The following is a 17,771-nucleotide window of genomic DNA, read 5'->3' on the forward strand; positions in this document are numbered from 1 at the left end:
CATAAGTTGAATACGGAAGGCGGTCCGTAAAAGTTTTAAATATGGATATTTTCCTTACAAAACCCCACTTTGCTTCAGAAGTTTACTATGGATGGATGTGCTTTTTTGAGCTTCTGGGCCTCGCCACTGACATTTTATAAAGCTTTGAAGCATCAGGATATTCATTAATATAACTATGTTCATCAGAAAGAAGAATGTCATATACACCTAGGATGGTCGTGCCATCAAAACTCGAAAGACTAGTTCACCAGTGGTTCTTTCAAGATATTCCAATGGGTTTTTATAATGGTGTTTTTCAATATATGAGTAAAATAAGCATAACTTGACGATACTTTAGGTTCCAAAGGGTGGGTTTGTAGCGATGCCATAGAAAAAACAAACATTTTGATTCCCCAAAGAACCTTTAAGTGAACAGTTCTTAAAATGTTCTTAGTATGAAGAACATTTTACTAATCTAAAGAAGCTTTTTTCACTCTAAAGAACCCTTTGTGCAATGAAAGGTTCCGTGGGTGTTAAAGGTTCTTCATTGAGCCATAAATGCCAATAAAGAACCTTTATTTTCAAGAATCTTGGAAGTTTACCACAGGCTTTATTTGACTCATATAATGAAAAACCCATAAATTATAAAACCCCTCAGAAAATCCCAAGGGAACCAGGGGCCAATTAGTCTTCCAGGTTTTGACATCATCCCTGCATCATGCTATTGAAAAACCTCATTATAAAAACCCAATGGGAAAGTTTTGAGGGAACCACTGGTGAATTAGTCTTCCAGGTTTTGACGTCATGGCTGCAGCACACTATTGCGAGTTTATATCTCACAATTCTGACTATTTTTCACGCAATTCAGAGTTCATAATTGAAAAATTGCAAGATATAATCTATATACTGCCTTTTCCCTCTCCGGATGGTGGTATAATCTCACAATTGCATGCTATAAAGTCTGAATTGGGAGATATAAACTTCTGAGAAAAAAAGCAGAATATCGATATACCTTGCAATTCGGATTTTTCTTCTCAGAATTATGATCTCGGAATTGTGAGGGATTTTTTTTTTAGAGGTTTAAATGTTATCTATGTATATGCTATAGGTTTAAATATTATTTCCTATGCTTTAACTATAGGGCTAATACATTATGCCCCCTATGCATAATGTAATATTCATACTGTATGTGAATATTACGTAGATCTATTGTTTACGTCAAATTCATACTTAAACAGTAGGGTAATCGTTGCAGGTTTCATTAGTCCAGTTTGTCCATTTAATGGCTTGCAAACATAAACATCTGCATTTAGCTTCGAAGGGCGTTTTCGACGAAGGTATTCTATAATATAAAGACTGTGTTTTTTGCATTCTGATTCTGACATCCAAAGGCACAACAAGACATTTTAGCACCACCCATTAGTTATAACTGACTGAGTTTGGACTGAATTACTCAGCTATTCAGTCAGTGTTTTACTAGATTTTAAATGGCATGTTTGATATGAGTGTTACTGTAGACCTTATACACATCAGCGCCATCTTTGATTTTTAACAGGAATGAAAGCGAGGCTGTGAGGGATAGACATGCATCTCTTCAGTGGGTTGTACTGTTATTTAAAATGTTTTTGGATTGTTCTGCTGACAAAACACTGCAAAATATTTTTCCAAGAAACTTCAGTAGACAAAAAACTGCAGACAACATGAGCTGTGGAAAATTATAAGTGATCTAAGAGCTTTATACTGCTTTTTTACAGCAGATGCCATTGAAAGCATGGTAAGTCTATCCCTCATGTCTTGGCTCTGCTCTAAATAAGGTCCATTGTGGAACTTTGCATTAAAGGGGGGTGAAACACTCAGTTTCTGTCAATCTCATGTCAATCTTGAGTACCTAAAGAGTAGTATTGCATCCTTCATATCTCTGAAAAGTTTTTTGTTTTGTTATATTTATAAAAGAAAGATACGCTGTACCGAGTCTTTCCGAATAAAACCGAGCGGTCGTGTGGGCGGAGCTAATGAATGACAAGCTCACGCAGCTATTGCATTGAGAGCATCTGAAAGCTGTGACATCCTTAAACGTGGAAAAGAAAACGTTATCCTAATTAAACCATGGCTATCAATCAGATTCAACCATACATATATGATCCAGAATCTGATCCGGAGGCTGAAATTGAACAGGAGCAGCAGCAACGACTACAGCAGGACTTCTCTATGTGGTATGTACTGGAACTATATATATTTGCTTAGCGGCTTGTCATGCGTGAGTTTTACAACATTTGTGTGTGTTTACTCATGGTTTGTGAGGACATTGGTTTATGGACTATTGTATGCGACTTAACGTTAGCAGTAGCAATCAGTCACTGGGACTGCTCTATCTTTCAGCATTAGATGAGCTACAAATCCGGAGTTGAACTGGGCCTTGTTTATAAAACGATCGTCGCCGAAATTTAGGGAACAAACAAAAACACCCTTCTGGGACATTCCGCCCTAGTTGATGTCACGCAGACCCATACTTGAATTTTTTTCCCCGAAACTTGTGAGAAACCGGAAGGAGTATTTTTGGCACAGAAATACTCCTTAAAACGTCCAACTTATTTTTTTGGAAACTTTGTCCATGTTTAGCATGGGAATCCATGTCTTTAAAAGTGTAAAAAGCTCACTATGCATGACGGTACCGGTTAAAAAGGTTCTGATATGTACCATTTAGGTTCTAATTTGTACACTTTTGGTACCAATATGTACCTTTGAGCTAATAATATGCACTCTCTGGGTACAATGGTGTACCTGTTGAAAGGGTACCGCCCCAGTGATAGCTTTTGTACCTTTTTTCTGAGAGTAGTGGGTGATAACTGAATTAAATGAATATGTTACTTTGAATTTGTGTTTCCAAATTGCAAGGACAAACCACAAGAGAGTTTTGATGTTTGTGGCAAGTGTATAATAGTACTTGAATGAAAAGGCTCAATCCTTGTACCCATTAGCTACCATGTGGTTACTAAACTGACCTAATTAGAGTGTGACTTCAAAACTTTTGCCTAACCGAACTATCAAACTTGTAAGTAAACTGCTCTGACATCAGTTCAGATATCTTTTTTATCACTGCCTCTCTCTCTGTACATCACTTTTTTCCCCCTCAAATCTTTTTTGTGCCCAAATGTTGATAGAACAGTGCACATAAGCACACAGGTGTCATTGTTCATCCATTCAAATACAGCTGAGGTTATAAAGTCAACATACATAGTCATCAAAATCAGTCTGATATTGCATCTAGACTGATACAATCTTCTGGCTCAGAAACCATTTTTAGTCATTGTTATGCTTAAATCAGCATTACAAATATAGCTGTGTTCGTCTACATATTCAGTCACTTTCTAAAAGCATGAGTAACTCTCACTGAATCTAGCTGAGAGTGACTTGTTTGATTAGCACCAATGAGACCAAGTGATGTGAGATAATTTGATGAGGAGGAGGGGAATGTAACTAATCAGCAGAGTGAACAGTGAGGGTTAAACCCCTGTCCAAATCCCCCCATATAGAGGGCATCAGCCAAACCATACAAGCGCACTCATATGCTGCAGTCAGGAATACCGTACAATAGCTCCTCGGATGGGAGGATCTAAACTAATGGCGGAAATGTAATCATCTGTATGTGTGTGCATGGTCATATGTCTAACATTTTGTAGTGTGACATATACACATACATTTAATCAACAAAATCACAAGCTAGTGCTAACACCATTTAGATTTATGAAGAGGTAATACCTGGATTGGTAGCAGAAGACTTCTGGGGTGGTCTGGATCTCACAAGGTTGCCCTCACTGCCAGCCCTCATCAACCTCTCCCCGACGACCAGCATGTGTGAACGGTTCCCTGGAGCCTCCTTTCGGGACTGCTTGGAGGGTTTGACCAGACGTGAAGGTTTGGACATCTCTCCAGGTTCTTCTTAAGCACTCCCGTGAGGGATTTTTCCAAAGTTCTCCCTCTGAAACTACACACACCTTCACCTGTCCAAACTTTGCAGATAACCTGACATCCAACTAATTAATTTGCTGTTGTTCTCTGTTAAAATTCATTCTTGCTCTGATGGATACTGTAAAGTGGAACCAGTTGAGGAGTCCTTGGAGACCATTATGCTCATCTTGAGGCACCACAGTGAAGACACAACTTGAAAGCTTGAAAAGCTGGATCATTGGAAGAGCTGAGGTTGATAAACTCTCTCGCTATGCAGAAACGCACAGCATGCTGATGTCTAATCACTTGTCCCGCTTTGGAGAAATGATCCTCCTAATAATCCAGCACGGGGCAAGCATCAGGCTCTAATCTACTTGTGTAGTTGCTGGTGAAACACAGTGCTCTTAAAGCAGATGTAATCTCTGGCAGCAGAGATGATCACTGTGTGTCAGTTGCTTTCCTACTGCTGTGCATGCAGACCAGAGCCACAGCTAAGTCACATTCGGGCAGTGAGAAAGAGAGAGAGAGTGAGAAGGGATAGAGAGGAGAGAGATTTACTCCCATATGCATGGTTGTGATAGGCTAGGAGCTCTTGTAACATCCCTCCCCACCTTATTCTCATACAGTGAGTATGTCGTTTTCCACAAATTCTATCAGAATAAGCATATGAGAGAAAAGTTTATAGTAAAACCCAATGATCATGTTCTCCAGCATGATTTTTTATTTCATGTCATAACATTTCTTTGTTCCTACATGTCTGCTTATTTCAAGTTTTGAATCAGATTAAATTTACAACCGGTTTTCATAACTACACTCTTAAAAATAAAGGTGCCAGGTAGAAGAACCATTTTTGGTTCCCTGAAGAACCATTTTGTGAAAGGTTCTTTAAAGAACCACTCTTTTCTAACCATTTTATAGTCTATAGAACCTTTCTGCACTACAAAGAACCCTTTGTGCAATGGAAAGGTTCTTTGGATATTACACTCTAAAAAATGCTGGGTTAAAAATAACCCAAGTTGGGTTGAAAAGGGACTAACCAAGCAATTGGGTTGTTTTAACCCAGCGATTGGGTTGTTTTAAGCAAACATTTAACCCAACCGCTGGGTTAAAACAACCCAATTACTGGGTTAGTCCATTTTCAACCCAACTTGGGTTATTTTTAACCCAGCATTTTTTAGAGTAAAGGTTCGGTAAGGGAATAACTCACGCTATGAACCGTTAGTTAAGCATTAGGAAATAGTTCATCCATCATTTATGAAGCATTAATAGACATTCGTAAGCAGTTTATAAATACAGCTGTAATTTTTTTATCTTGATTTATAGGCATATTTGTAATGTCTTTAATAATTATATTGTAACACTTTATTTATGATCAATTTATCATTTATAAAGTATTACGCCAAAGAACCTTTATTTTTAAGAGTGTAATAACTGTTATCTTCTAGCGCTGCATTTTTTACATTTATTTTAGCTGAAAACAATAACAGCCATGAAATTGTGTTGAGTTATTTTTTATTAAAATATATATTTTGGACTGTATCTGACAAACGGTTCCTCACACTTAAAAACGCTGGTTTATGGTGTTGAAAATAAAACTTACATTCAATCAATTCCAATTTAGAATTTTTAATCCCTTTGAAAATCTAATAAGGTTTAAATGAGATCAGTGTGAACAATATGACCTATCCTGTAAAAGAGGTGCACAGATCCCCATTTTGAGGTATTTAATTTTAGCACACTTAAAAATATTTTTTGTTAATGTATTGTGTACCCAGAAATATAATGGGAGGTAATGTGACACTGACTCTGTTTTACACTTCATGTTGAACTTTTATAACATCTTCACACATCCAAGATAGAAGGTTAAAAATTGATTTTCTCACTCATGTTATGTTGACGTAAGTCTGTCATCTGGATCATGTTACTATGAATCTGGAGCTGAGGGGGGAAATGATTTTGAAGCTAACTGAGTAACTGTCACGCTATTCAATAATGACACATTCCAGCACTGGTCATTAAAGACTTAAATAAAAAGAAACTGTAGCTATAAGAAAGAAAGAAAAAATACTCAAAACAATAAATGTTGCAGCAAAGAAAGCATTCGTCCTACTAAGGCTATTAGTCTCTCCCATTCCCCTCTGGAGTGACTCTAAACTAACCAGAACAGGGGACGGAGAAGAGTGATGAGATTGCTGATTCTGCTGCAAAGCCTGAAGAAAGAGATGATCTTTAACAAGAACTATCTGCTCTTACTGGGAGGACAATAACTCAGTGCAGAACTCAATAATGTTAAATAAATATCTCTGCATGAGCCAGTATTTTTTAATTGGGATGAGTGCTCAACTAAGCCTGTTTCACATGAGTGTGTGTTTACATATGCAGTGAGATATTTATACAGTTATTAACATTCTGTGCATTTGAATGGTGTGTTCTTCTAACCACTGTGCTGTTATGGCACCAACAAGAGTATATTCTTAGTATTTAAGAGTACTCTTGACTATGTAGTAAGACAATTCACTAGTATTAGAATATACTACCCTGCCATCAAATTTATCATATTCTAGCATTCTAAAATCATTTCAGCGTAAGTGAGTGAGAGTATGAGTGAGTGTCAGTATGTGTGAGTGACTGAGTATGTGTGAGTATGAGTGAGTATGTGTGTGAGTGAGTATGAGTATGTGTGAGTATGCATGAGTATAAGTGAATATGTGTGAGCATGAGTGAGTATGTGTGAGTATGTGTGAGCATGAGTATATGTGAGTGAGTGTGAGTATAAGTATGTGAGTGTGAGTATGTGTGAGTGAGTGTGAGTATGTGTGAGTATGAGTGAGTATGTGTGAGTATGAGTGAGTGTGTGTGTGAGTGAGTGAGTGAATGTGAGTGACAGAGGATAAGAACATTGTGGTCAAAAGCAAACATTTCTGGTGTGTAATAGGACATGCAACTAAAGCATATCATGGACATTTCATATCAAACATGGCCTGCAGCCACACAGTGTCTTGTTTCTCAGATTAAAAGAAGACAATCCACATCCCCTTTCTGTGATAGCAATAATACATGTGCTAAACTCAACCTACAGATGCACCGAAGTATCCTGTCGTCACAACAATTAGGTGATGCCCATGTCTCCTGCCCCTTCTGGCATATTTTTGTCTGTCATGGGTTACTGTGCTCTAATCTGTGCCAAAAATATCTCACAAGCACATGGTCCAGGGAGTTTATGCTGTCATGGTTCTCTGAAGAACAGGAATAAAATGGCTTTAATAGCTGTTTATTTTCAGCACACCCTCAGTTCACAAGAGAGCAGGCCTGAGGTCTAAAGAATGAAAGCTAACCAACACATCGGAACACAGGATCCAAGACTTTAGTTGTACCCTCATCTCATGACAGTTTGACTCGTCAGCCTGTCAACAGCGTCTGGAGCTGATTTTATTTAAAAGTACACATTCAGCAGTCCTGCCTGAACAGACTACCTATCAACTACGCTGTCAGTGCTGTCACATGAGAGCAAAAATTGGTGTCTGATTTTATTATTTACCATGTGGGTTAGAAAGAGTTCACAGAGACATTGACGATACTGCATTTTCTCTTTAAAACATTTTATTTATGGTGCACATACCTCTCTGTAAACCTCTGTTTCTGCAGGGTACATTGTTACAGGTGCCAACAAGTGACCGTGTTTATGAGTGAGTCGTTAAATCATTCACTAAAACAGATTCGTTCAAACACAAGGAAACAAAACAAGCGGGTGTTGTTTTGAGTGAGTTATTGAATCATTCACTCAACCAGATTGTTAAAAAAACCACTACTACTGCAGTTAATTCTGCTGTTGCTTTGTTAGGAACTATTTTCAAAGGGCAGCAAAATATGAAAAAGCACTATATATTGAAACTCATTCTCACTCCCAAGGCATCAAAATCTGAAGCAAGTGCCTTCCGCGTCACAATGAAGACGCTAAAGGCACCCTTAGATGTCACTATATCGATGCGCAGGATGCTCCATTGATTTCAGTTTTTTGCCCAATGCGTCAGATCAAGACGCGTTTAATTCTTTGCATTTGTAAAAGCAGACATGATTTTATGAATATTTATAGGCTACTTTTTATATTTTGGAGCATCTAACCCCACTCCTACCCTAAACCGACCCACTTCTAAACAATATAAAACATATAACAGGCAAATAAAAGTACAGTCATGGGCATGTATTGCAAAAACTGACCAAAAACAGTATAAAAGTATTAACTCATGTTGCATTCCAAGACTTCTGAAGCAAGCCTGTAGTGATCCTGTCAGAAATTGAAGCTTCCGCGCCTCGATCGCCCCCCGGTGGCCGGTCCCAGTACAGCTCCTAAACCCCACCCCTCCATGTATTTGAATGGACGCGAGACACACTAAACAATTCAATTACACTTCAAATAATTGTTTCCTAAAGATGGTTTCTGTCATTTTAGGCAGTTTTTATTACGATAATTTCGTTTCAAGTGTTCGTTTTTTAAATAAGTTTAGTTTTAGTGAGTTATTTGATGCTATAAAAACGGGGGGTGTGACGTCATGATTGACAGCTGAGATTGACGGCTTCTCTGAGTGAAGTTGTCACTGAGGCACTAACAGACTTTTTTCTGGATTTTTGGGAGGAGATTGGAGCTTTAGCTTTAATTTCTACATTTCCATAACTGTTTATTTCACACCAACACAATTAATTATTCTGCATCTGCGAGAGTGTGGGCGGGCTTTTGATAATCGCGCCTCTACTTCCTGTTCTCTACTGCGCAACTCCGGTCCCGAGATCGCTACTGCGCAGACTCTGTCCCAAGATGTCAGCGCCGTGAGCGGGCATATGAAAGCTTCAACTATGGTCAGCGGAAGTCAATGAAGTCGCGTCGTCCATATTTTTTTACGGTCTATGTTCTGAAGTCATATAATATCTTCATGTAAAGAACAGAATTGATCTTAATGTTTTAATCGATGAAATGATGATCCCGCTGCTCCATGAATACACTCATGCACTCAGTCATTTCTCATTCACATGATACACACGACTCTTTAGCATGACGCAATCGGTCACGAGACACACAAGAGCCAATGACATTTTACAATCAAAGCTGACGTAATGACGCAATTCACGAGTTTGTGTGCCCATATAATCTTAGTTTAAGTGGTAAACAGATTTGGCTTGCTGTCTGCTATAGAGGGGCTCGGAGAGGATATTCTACCCGAGCTCCGATTGCCCCCCTATAACAGGCAAAATTGTACAAAAGGAGGAGCAGGGGAGGAGGGAGGGATGCCGCAGGAACTAAAAATGGGAAGAGGTAAGCTGCTGGTTTTATACCTTGGTATTAATTGGTAGATTAGATGGGCGTACTCCTCCCGAAATTACGTTTAATAACTTAACTTGGTCACAAGACAGAATTTTTTTCATTTGAATGTGTGCATGATCTTCGGCGGATGGAGACGCTGATTGCTTTTGGGGATTTTCTTCACACAAATCAATCGTTTGGCCTGGGAACACTTGGAATATGTGCACTTTTTGAATAAATTGTGCCTGCAGTCATATCTGCCTGTTATATCCTGTGTTTTATATATCATATAATACGCAAATGGGTAGGTTTAGGGATGAGATGGGGTTGGGTTACATGTTCAAACGTGTCTAAATAGTGAAAATAAAATAAATATAAATACAATTATGCTGGCTGATTAAATTGAAAATCACACTCCAACATGTCCTAATGGCAAAATCATAACCCAATATAATTTCATCATGATGATAATGTTCCCATGCCCAACGCGTCTGTGTATGATGCCAAAGGGTTCTCATTGAAATCAATGGAGTGCCCTGCGCATCAAAAAATTACGCCTAGGGGTACTTTTAGCATCTTCATTGTGACGCGGAAGGCACTTGACCATGCTTCAGATTTGAACGCCTTGGGATTGAGATCGGGTTGCATTATAGTATATTGTAATATCATGTATTTATAATAAATTATAATATCATGTATTTATAATATATTATCAAATGTTTTTATATATAAATAAACAAAACTGCATGCATTTAGCGAAATAACATTGTTTTGATTGTGCTTTGGATCTGCGTGACTGTGTGGATAAATATGGTTTTATGGTCTTTAATAACAAAAAAAGACCATAGAGAGATTAGCCTACTTCTCATAAAACATTCACTACTAGGCTTAAGAGATATAACCTGTTTAGATAAGAATCTCAAGTTCTGTGACTGTCCCATTCTCTTTTTTCTAGTAGACGCTCCTCTGTTAAGCGTTTTTTAAAAACAGGTGATTCCCCGAAAGTTCAAGATTTAGCTGCTCCACGCCACGCTTCTTGCTCTTTGTGACAACTAACCTATGCCACTCCCACACCATATATATGAGTCAAAGTAGCCGGAGCAACTTTTCTCTATTTACAGATATGACAACACGGGCGAGCAGTATGTGCACATTTTCCAGCGAATACCATCCCGACAAGCCTGACATCGTCATACTCAGATTCTAGTCAGAATATGAGTCTGATACTGCTTCATTGGGCTGGGATTATGGGGCGCGTTTCAACCGAACCAGGAAAGAAAATGCCTCTGCGCTCAATTGGATAGACCTACAACCAGTCAGAGCAATGGAGTAAGTGACGCATGTTGACGCATAGTTGTCAACACGCTGGAAGAAGTAGAAGAAGAAGATGAGTGTAAACGAGATTTGCCGGTGTTGTAAAACTAATTTAAGGATACATGGAGTACTTACCAACACGATCATCATTTTTGAGAGAAATAGTAAAGGTGAATGCATATACGAACAAGTTCTCCGTTTAGTAACATGGATGATTACGTTACTGTTGATCATCTGTCCATCATCGTATAAAGCCCGCCCTGACAATTTGATTGGTTCAAACAGCTCTGGTTCGAGCATGGTTGCTTCACAACGGATCAAGCCCAGACCGAACTTCCCGACCTCAAATGTTGTGGGCGGGGCTAAGTTCGGCTGGCATCTAGACTACATCCCGACAGGTCTGAAATATAAACACTTATAATAGGCTTACAGTGAATCAGGGTAAGACAAAAACAAGTTTTGGAATTGATGGTGTATTCATTCATTATTTAAATGTTGTTCATTTTGAACAATTTGTTTTGTACCTTTAACTGTCAATAATATTGTCTGTTTGTATAACCTTTGGTCAGTATTATTTAAAAATTAACATTGAATCTTGACAGACCTGTTCTCATGGAATTAGTATGCAGGTGCAGAGGAAGAATGGTTAGTTGGAGCTCTGGAGAAGGGTCAAGACACTGTTTTTACAGTTTGCTTGCTGATGTTTAGTGGGTTAAGCTAAACAAAAATGGCCATAATGGCATCACCACAATTATGAAGTTCAGTGAGTCAAATTACAGATTTATTAGATCATTTGGGGGTTTCTTCAGGGGTGAATGACTTCTGACCACCCTGTGCATATATTCAACATAATTTCAATTTCAGGAAAACATGCATAATTACACAACATCTTATTTCCTGTCCTTACATCTGAACCAGTCTACCATGATGACTTTGAGCTCTTTTCCTCTCCTTCGTTGAAGGGGAACGGCCAGTTGTCCGTCCCTGATTGTCTAAGCAAGTTATCAGGAAATGAGTTTTCCTCCTCTTAATTTAGTTTGCCTTTGCGATGAGCCAAAGGGTATGTACACACATATGCACACTTGACTGATCTTTGTACTTACAGTGTGTGTGTGTGTAGAGGGGAAGAAGGCACATTGATGTTGAAAGGAAGTATGGGCTACAGACCTACTTTTGGGTTATTGATTTTTTCATCCATGGACACAGATAGCTTAGTATAGTCCAGCTAGTGTTGTGTTGTGTTGTGAAAAGGGACAATGGCAAGCAGAGTTCACCAGGGAGGAGACGGTGTCACTATAGCCCTTCCTATGTTTCTTCTCCATTAGCCACAGGTAATATAAATGTCACCTTCTTACCCACAGACAAGATAAAATAGAGCCCTCATTATCTCCTCTCAGGATGAAATGCCGTAGCTGTGTCATGGTCAAAAATAGGCCACTCTGACTCCCCTGAGTAAGAGTGGAAGAGTGCACACTCTTGCTTAGAATATACAGCATGTTTCCTTCCTCGAGGAGACAAAAAGTAATAAGACACGACTGTTCAAAACATATTACAATGCTAAAACCACATGCTTGGACAAATGTTGCATATTCTCCACTTTTTCATCATAAATGGAATAACAATAATGTAAATGCTTTTCTACATCCTCAAAAGTGCCATTCGCAGGCAGAGTTCAGCACTATTTTGAGGAATGAGAAAGGTGATCACAAGTTGATAGTTGATGACTGAAGGATCCATTCCAGCTTATGTCTATCTATTTTCCAAACAGCTTTTCCTAGGGTGGCGGGGATGCTGGAACCTATCCAAGAGTCTCAGGCGTACGAAGGGCTACGTCACCCTTAATCCAATCTTAACTTGCAGCGAGGCAGCTAAACAATTAATAGGTGATGACCTGCATTACGTCATGATTGTTGAGAGTTGGCATGAAACAGAATTTCCAATAGTCTTTTCTTGTCTGTTGTGACGTATATCCGAGTGAAATGGCTTCTCGAACAAGGAAAAATGTAGGAAGGGACTTGATTTTCTTCATCAGGAATTTATTGGCGACTGCCTGGCGAGGCACTGATGTTTGCCTACAGAACAGCCACTGGTATCTAAACTCACTACTTCAGACCTATGTGCCCTCCAAAAGCTCACGTTCTGCAAATGAATGGCACCTTGTGGTACCATCCCAAAGAGACACAAAATCACTTTCACAGACCTTTATCTTGACTGTTCCAAGCTGGTGGAATGACCTGCCTAACTCAACCCGAGCTGCTGACAGATCAATTTTCAAGAAATGTCTGAAAACTTTCTTTTTCATCAACATTTGACCAATTAATACTAACACTTAGGCCTACTATTCTTCTCTCTCTCTCTCTCTCTCTCTCTCTCTCTCTCTCTCTCTCTCTCTCTCTCTCTCTCTCTCTCTCTCTCTCTCTCTCTCTCTCTCTCTCTCTCTCTTTCTAAAACATTACAATAAATACTGCAGTATTCCATAAAAATAATAATAGTGTCACGATTAGTTATTTCCTGCCGTTTCTGTATTAGTTCTTGTGAGTTTCTATGGTTACTGATTAGTTAATCTTTGTCCAGCTATTCAGTTCCCTTATTTTCCTCGTGTATAAATACTTCCTGTTTGGTTCAGTTTTAACCAGGTGCCTGGGTCATCCCTGAGTCGAAGCAAGCTGCCCAGTCCATCTCAGAGCCAGGAACAGATCACTGCCTGATAGATCTGTGGTCTGCGGATCCACTTCCCTCCCGAGTCCCCACTCTCGAGTCAACGCCTTCTCTGCCTGTCCCACCCAGCTGCCTGGATGCTCCGGTCCCGTCCGGAGATCTTCCTCCTCTGATGTTTCTTCCAGTTCCCTGGATCCGTCGGTTCCATGGGTGTCATCCTGCTCCTTGGCTCTGCTGCCGCCACTTGCTCCATGCAGTTCGTTGGTTCCGCCTCTGGCTTCCCGTCCACCAGCTCGATTTGAGTTCCCGGCTTCACATCAGGCCTTCAGGCCCAAGACTCTACCTCGGCCTGTCAGCCCATCGGCTTGTCGCTCTGCTACAGACTTCCGGGTGTCCGGCTACACCTCAATACTCCACCGGACATCTCCTTCGCCCCAGCCTGCTGATCCCCTGTCTACGCCTTGTTCCAGCGAGTCAGCAGCTCCATCTTGGGCTTCCGGGCCATGGATGTTGCCTGGGTCCGTTTGCCTCTCTGCTTTGCCATACACCTTGGTCCGCCTCCATCGGTCGGCCCCTGTGTTCTCCATAGATATTCTGCCAAAGCCCTACCCTGGCTCCTCCCACTGTCAGCTCCACCATGGTACCTGTGTCCACCATCTCCTGATCCCTGTCCATCACCAGCTTCATGCCCACATCCAAAGCCCCCTCCCTTCTCAGTTGGACATTGTACGGCGTGAGGACGTGCCTTTTCGAGGGGGGTGTAATGTCAATTTCCTGTCGTTTCTGTATTAGTTCTTGTGAGTTTTTTTATTTTATCTTTGTCTAGCTGTCCCTGTTTAGTTCCCTCATTTTCCTTGTGTATAAATACTTCCAGTTTGGTTCAGTTTGATGTCGGTCATCGTTAATCTTAGTGGTGTTTTTCCTGAGTGTCTTATGATTGTATATTATTCTATGTATTCCTCGTCTTTGTGAGTTCTGTGACTACCATACCTGGACAAATAGTCAGATTTATTTTTGATTACTATAAAGCCTTGGAAAAAAAGATCCTGTTAAGCAATTTATATGCATTAATTACATGGCTCTCTGGAGTACTTGACCTGATTGGACAGTGGCGGTATTACGGGGTCAGATATTTCTTAAATGTATGGTCACTTATGGGTACATTGTCGTGGACTAATTTGTTTTTTAGCAGAAGCCAATATAAGCTAAGATAATAGGTTCAAATCAATATTTCATACCCACATATTTACCCTATATATGGTGTGTAGACCTTGCCATGTAATAAGCGTGATGATGCACGGTTAATGTACATTATCCCTTAGTGGTATCTCAGTAGACCGTTTTTTTGCTACACGTTCGTCTCATAGATACTGCTAGTGGTGACGGTATGAGCAGGTTTGTAGGTGGGCTGTCAGTGAGTTAAGCCTTGTGTGCTGAAGGAAGCCAAATAAGTCCATTTTAAATTAACTGGACCCTAATACCAAGTCCAGGTCACTTCCCCCCACCCTCATTTCTTCCTTTGAAGTCTACTCCTACTCAGACTGCATTAATATCCATGCGTCTGATGTTCTCTCCCACAGACCTGTGGTTACAGACAAGCTACAGTAAGAGCAGATTGTGGGGGATGGAGAGACAACTATTTCAATCATGTTGAAAACACTATTAAAATTAATCACAGAAAATGACTCATGACCCATCATTAACCTGAAAAGATTGTGATACATTTCTAAAAACTAAAAAAAAAGACTGCCCAGAGTAGAGAGAGACACTGCAGCCTGAAATAATCGGTCCATATGAATGCAGCTGAATGGTGACTTATATGTCATTGAAGGTCATATCCAGAACCGGATCATCCTACAAACAGTGCTCATTAAAGGAATATGTCAGACTCACAAAGTTAATCGGACACAAAGAAAAAAAATGACTCACACTATTCTGTCAGACATAAGCTGGAGATTGAAAGAGGGAATTGATTCTCACTTTTTGTGACTCAAGGATGCATTTAAAAAGGCAAGATTAGTGTTTCCACAGTCATGGAAAATCTGGACATATCAGGGGATTTTAAAATCGTTAATTTCAGGCCTGGGAAACTTGTGTAAACAAACAAAAACAACATTTCCAGAATGACTATATTTAGCCATTCCCAGCTGCTCAGCTATGTACTAATATATATTTGCCTTGAAATTTCTCTTTTACAAAATCCTTATCTAGTAATCACAAACGACTTGTACATTTTAAAAATGGGGTTATGGTAAGTATAATAACATCAAGTGTCCGTCAAAACTTGAGTCAGAATCTGCAATTGTGAATGTGAAAACGTTTGCAGTGAAAATACATGATACATTGTTTGTTTTGTTAAATATTAGCCATAATACTAATTATATAAATATACAGTTAAAAGTTTAATCCACGTCACGTTGTGTCTGGGCTTAAATTAGAACCATCAGTGGAGTTCAGTCGGTCTTTGTAGCCAAAGTTGTAGTTTGTTGACAGATGTTGACTGTTCTTGCTTCTCTTTCAAAAAAAGCTTTGTGTCTAAAGATGAGCAACATTTCAGTTATGTACCTTGGCACATTGTTTTAATAAGCAGCCACTGGCAGAGGACAAAGGACCTCCTTTGTGTATAAAAGCCATTAGTTTTAGCAGATATCAGCTCTTTGAGCAGGTTCTTGGCACAGTTTGATTTAAGAGCATTAACAGGATTAAAAAATCCCAGAGGGATGGTGCTTCATTGAGAAATATCAGAACTGGAACCTTCCATCTCATAGAACACACATTGGGGCAAATGAATGTTGTATATATCACCATATGAAATGGGAAAAAAGTTGTTTACTTTAAATGTCTTGACAGATCTTGTAATAGGCCTATTTGTGGTATTGTAAAGGTCTGTTTACAATATTGCATCCCAAATCACAGCTACAGTAGATTAATATAAAAACGGATTAAACTGTTATCTAAAGTATTATATTCCCTGTTCCATCAAACTTTTACAAGAAGGTACCTGGCGAGAGCTATCCATTCATAGTTTTCCATCACGTGACACTAGCGGAGCCCTGGAGGGCAAAACAGCCATAGAACTGCAGCACAGCCTGTCAATTTTCCATCTTAAAAACTAAAATATGTGAAAAAGATGCACGTTTTGGGCACTTGTCATCCATATACAGCACCTGCTGCAGTATTTCAATCATTAAAAACAGCGGGACGTTTTTTAAAAGGCTTAACGTGAAAAACACTTATAGGGTGAGTTGCACCAATAAGGATTAATTAAGCGAAGTTTAAAGGGTTAGTTCACCCAAAAATGAAAATTCTGTCATCATTTACTCACCCTCAAGTTGTTCCAAACCTGTATGAGTTTCTTTGTTCTGCTGAACACAAAAGAAGATATTAAGAAGAATGTTTGTAACAAAGCAGATAGAGCAACCATTGACTACCATAGTATTTTTTTCCCTATTATGGTAGTTAATGGTTGCTCTCTCTGCTTGGTTACAAACATTCTTCAAAATATCTTCTTTTGTGTTCAGGAGAACAAAGAAACTCATACAGGTTCGGAACAACTTGAGGGTGAGTAAATTATGACAGAATTTTCATTTTTGGGTGAACTATCCCTTTAACACTAATCGAGGAATTGTTGATCTGGGTTTTATTTTAAACCGCGTTGTGTTGCACCACTTAATTTTAAACAGAACTGTAGACCATAAGACCGTTAGGGCTGATCAGGATGAACCGACGCCAGGCTGAAGCATCATTAACCCACCCTTAAAGTGCTTTAACGTAGGCTACTAAAACGTGATATTAAAATATTAAATTCAGTTTACACCTTTTTGATGATGCATACTATATACAGTAGATGAGCCAAGAATATGAACGCAACATGTTTTCTTCGTAGTGGTTTTCGATGGGCAAAAACACTTAAAGGGTTCACCCAAAAATTAAAATGTAATTTATTACTCACCCTTATGCCGTTCCACACCCGTAAGACGTCCGTTCATCTTCGGAACACAAATGAAGATATTTGTGTTGAAATCCGATGGCTCAGTGAGGCCTATAGCCAGCAATGACATTTCCTCTCTCAAGATCCATTAATGTACTAAAAACATATTTAAATCAGTTCATGTGAGTACAGTGGATCAATATTAATATTATAAAGCGACGAGAATATTTTTGGTGTGCCCACAAATAAATAAATGACGACTTGTATAGTGATGGCCGATTTCAAAACACTGCTGAAGCTTCGGAGCGTTATGAAATCACGTGACTTTGGCGCTCCTAGCCGCTGATTCGATACACTGATTCATTACGGGTGGAACGGCATGAGGGTGAGTAGGCTAATAAATGAAATTATTTTCATTTTTGGGTGAACTAACCCTTTAAGGAGAAACCTTGTGTTGCATTAATATCCTTCGTTCCTTCGTGATAGTTGTGATAGTTTTTGGTTCGTCTCACTATAAAACATCCCATCCTGTAAATGCTGTCTGTGTAATAATATGGACGTGTCAAAAGTGTTACTTTAAAAAAAAAAAAAAACAGTCAAAGTTAAAGGGATGGTTCACCCAAAAATGAAAATTAGCCCATGATT

The 17,771-nt window shown here is 39.3% G+C and overlaps 1 protein-coding gene across 4 annotated transcripts in view; it reads right to left on the bottom strand.

The window, feature by feature from the left end:
• The window catches only part of LOC307128410 (sickle tail protein), an 86,826-nt gene extending 82,431 nt beyond the window's left edge, over window positions 1-4,395 (bottom strand). For all 4 annotated transcript variants that reach the window (XM_079820255.1, XM_079820254.1, XM_079820252.1 and 1 more), the window contains exon 1: window positions 3,739-4,395. In XM_079820255.1, the coding sequence (XP_079676381.1) occupies window positions 3,739-3,904 (166 nt within the window). In that variant the 5' untranslated portion in view covers window positions 3,905-4,395. The remainder of the gene's footprint in view (window positions 1-3,738) is intronic.
• Between the last annotated feature and the right edge of the window lie 13,376 nt (window positions 4,396-17,771).

This window comes from Gobio gobio (genome assembly GCF_949357685.1).
Source record: "Gobio gobio genome assembly, chromosome: 6".
Classification (NCBI taxonomy): domain Eukaryota; kingdom Metazoa; phylum Chordata; class Actinopteri; order Cypriniformes; family Gobionidae; genus Gobio; species Gobio gobio.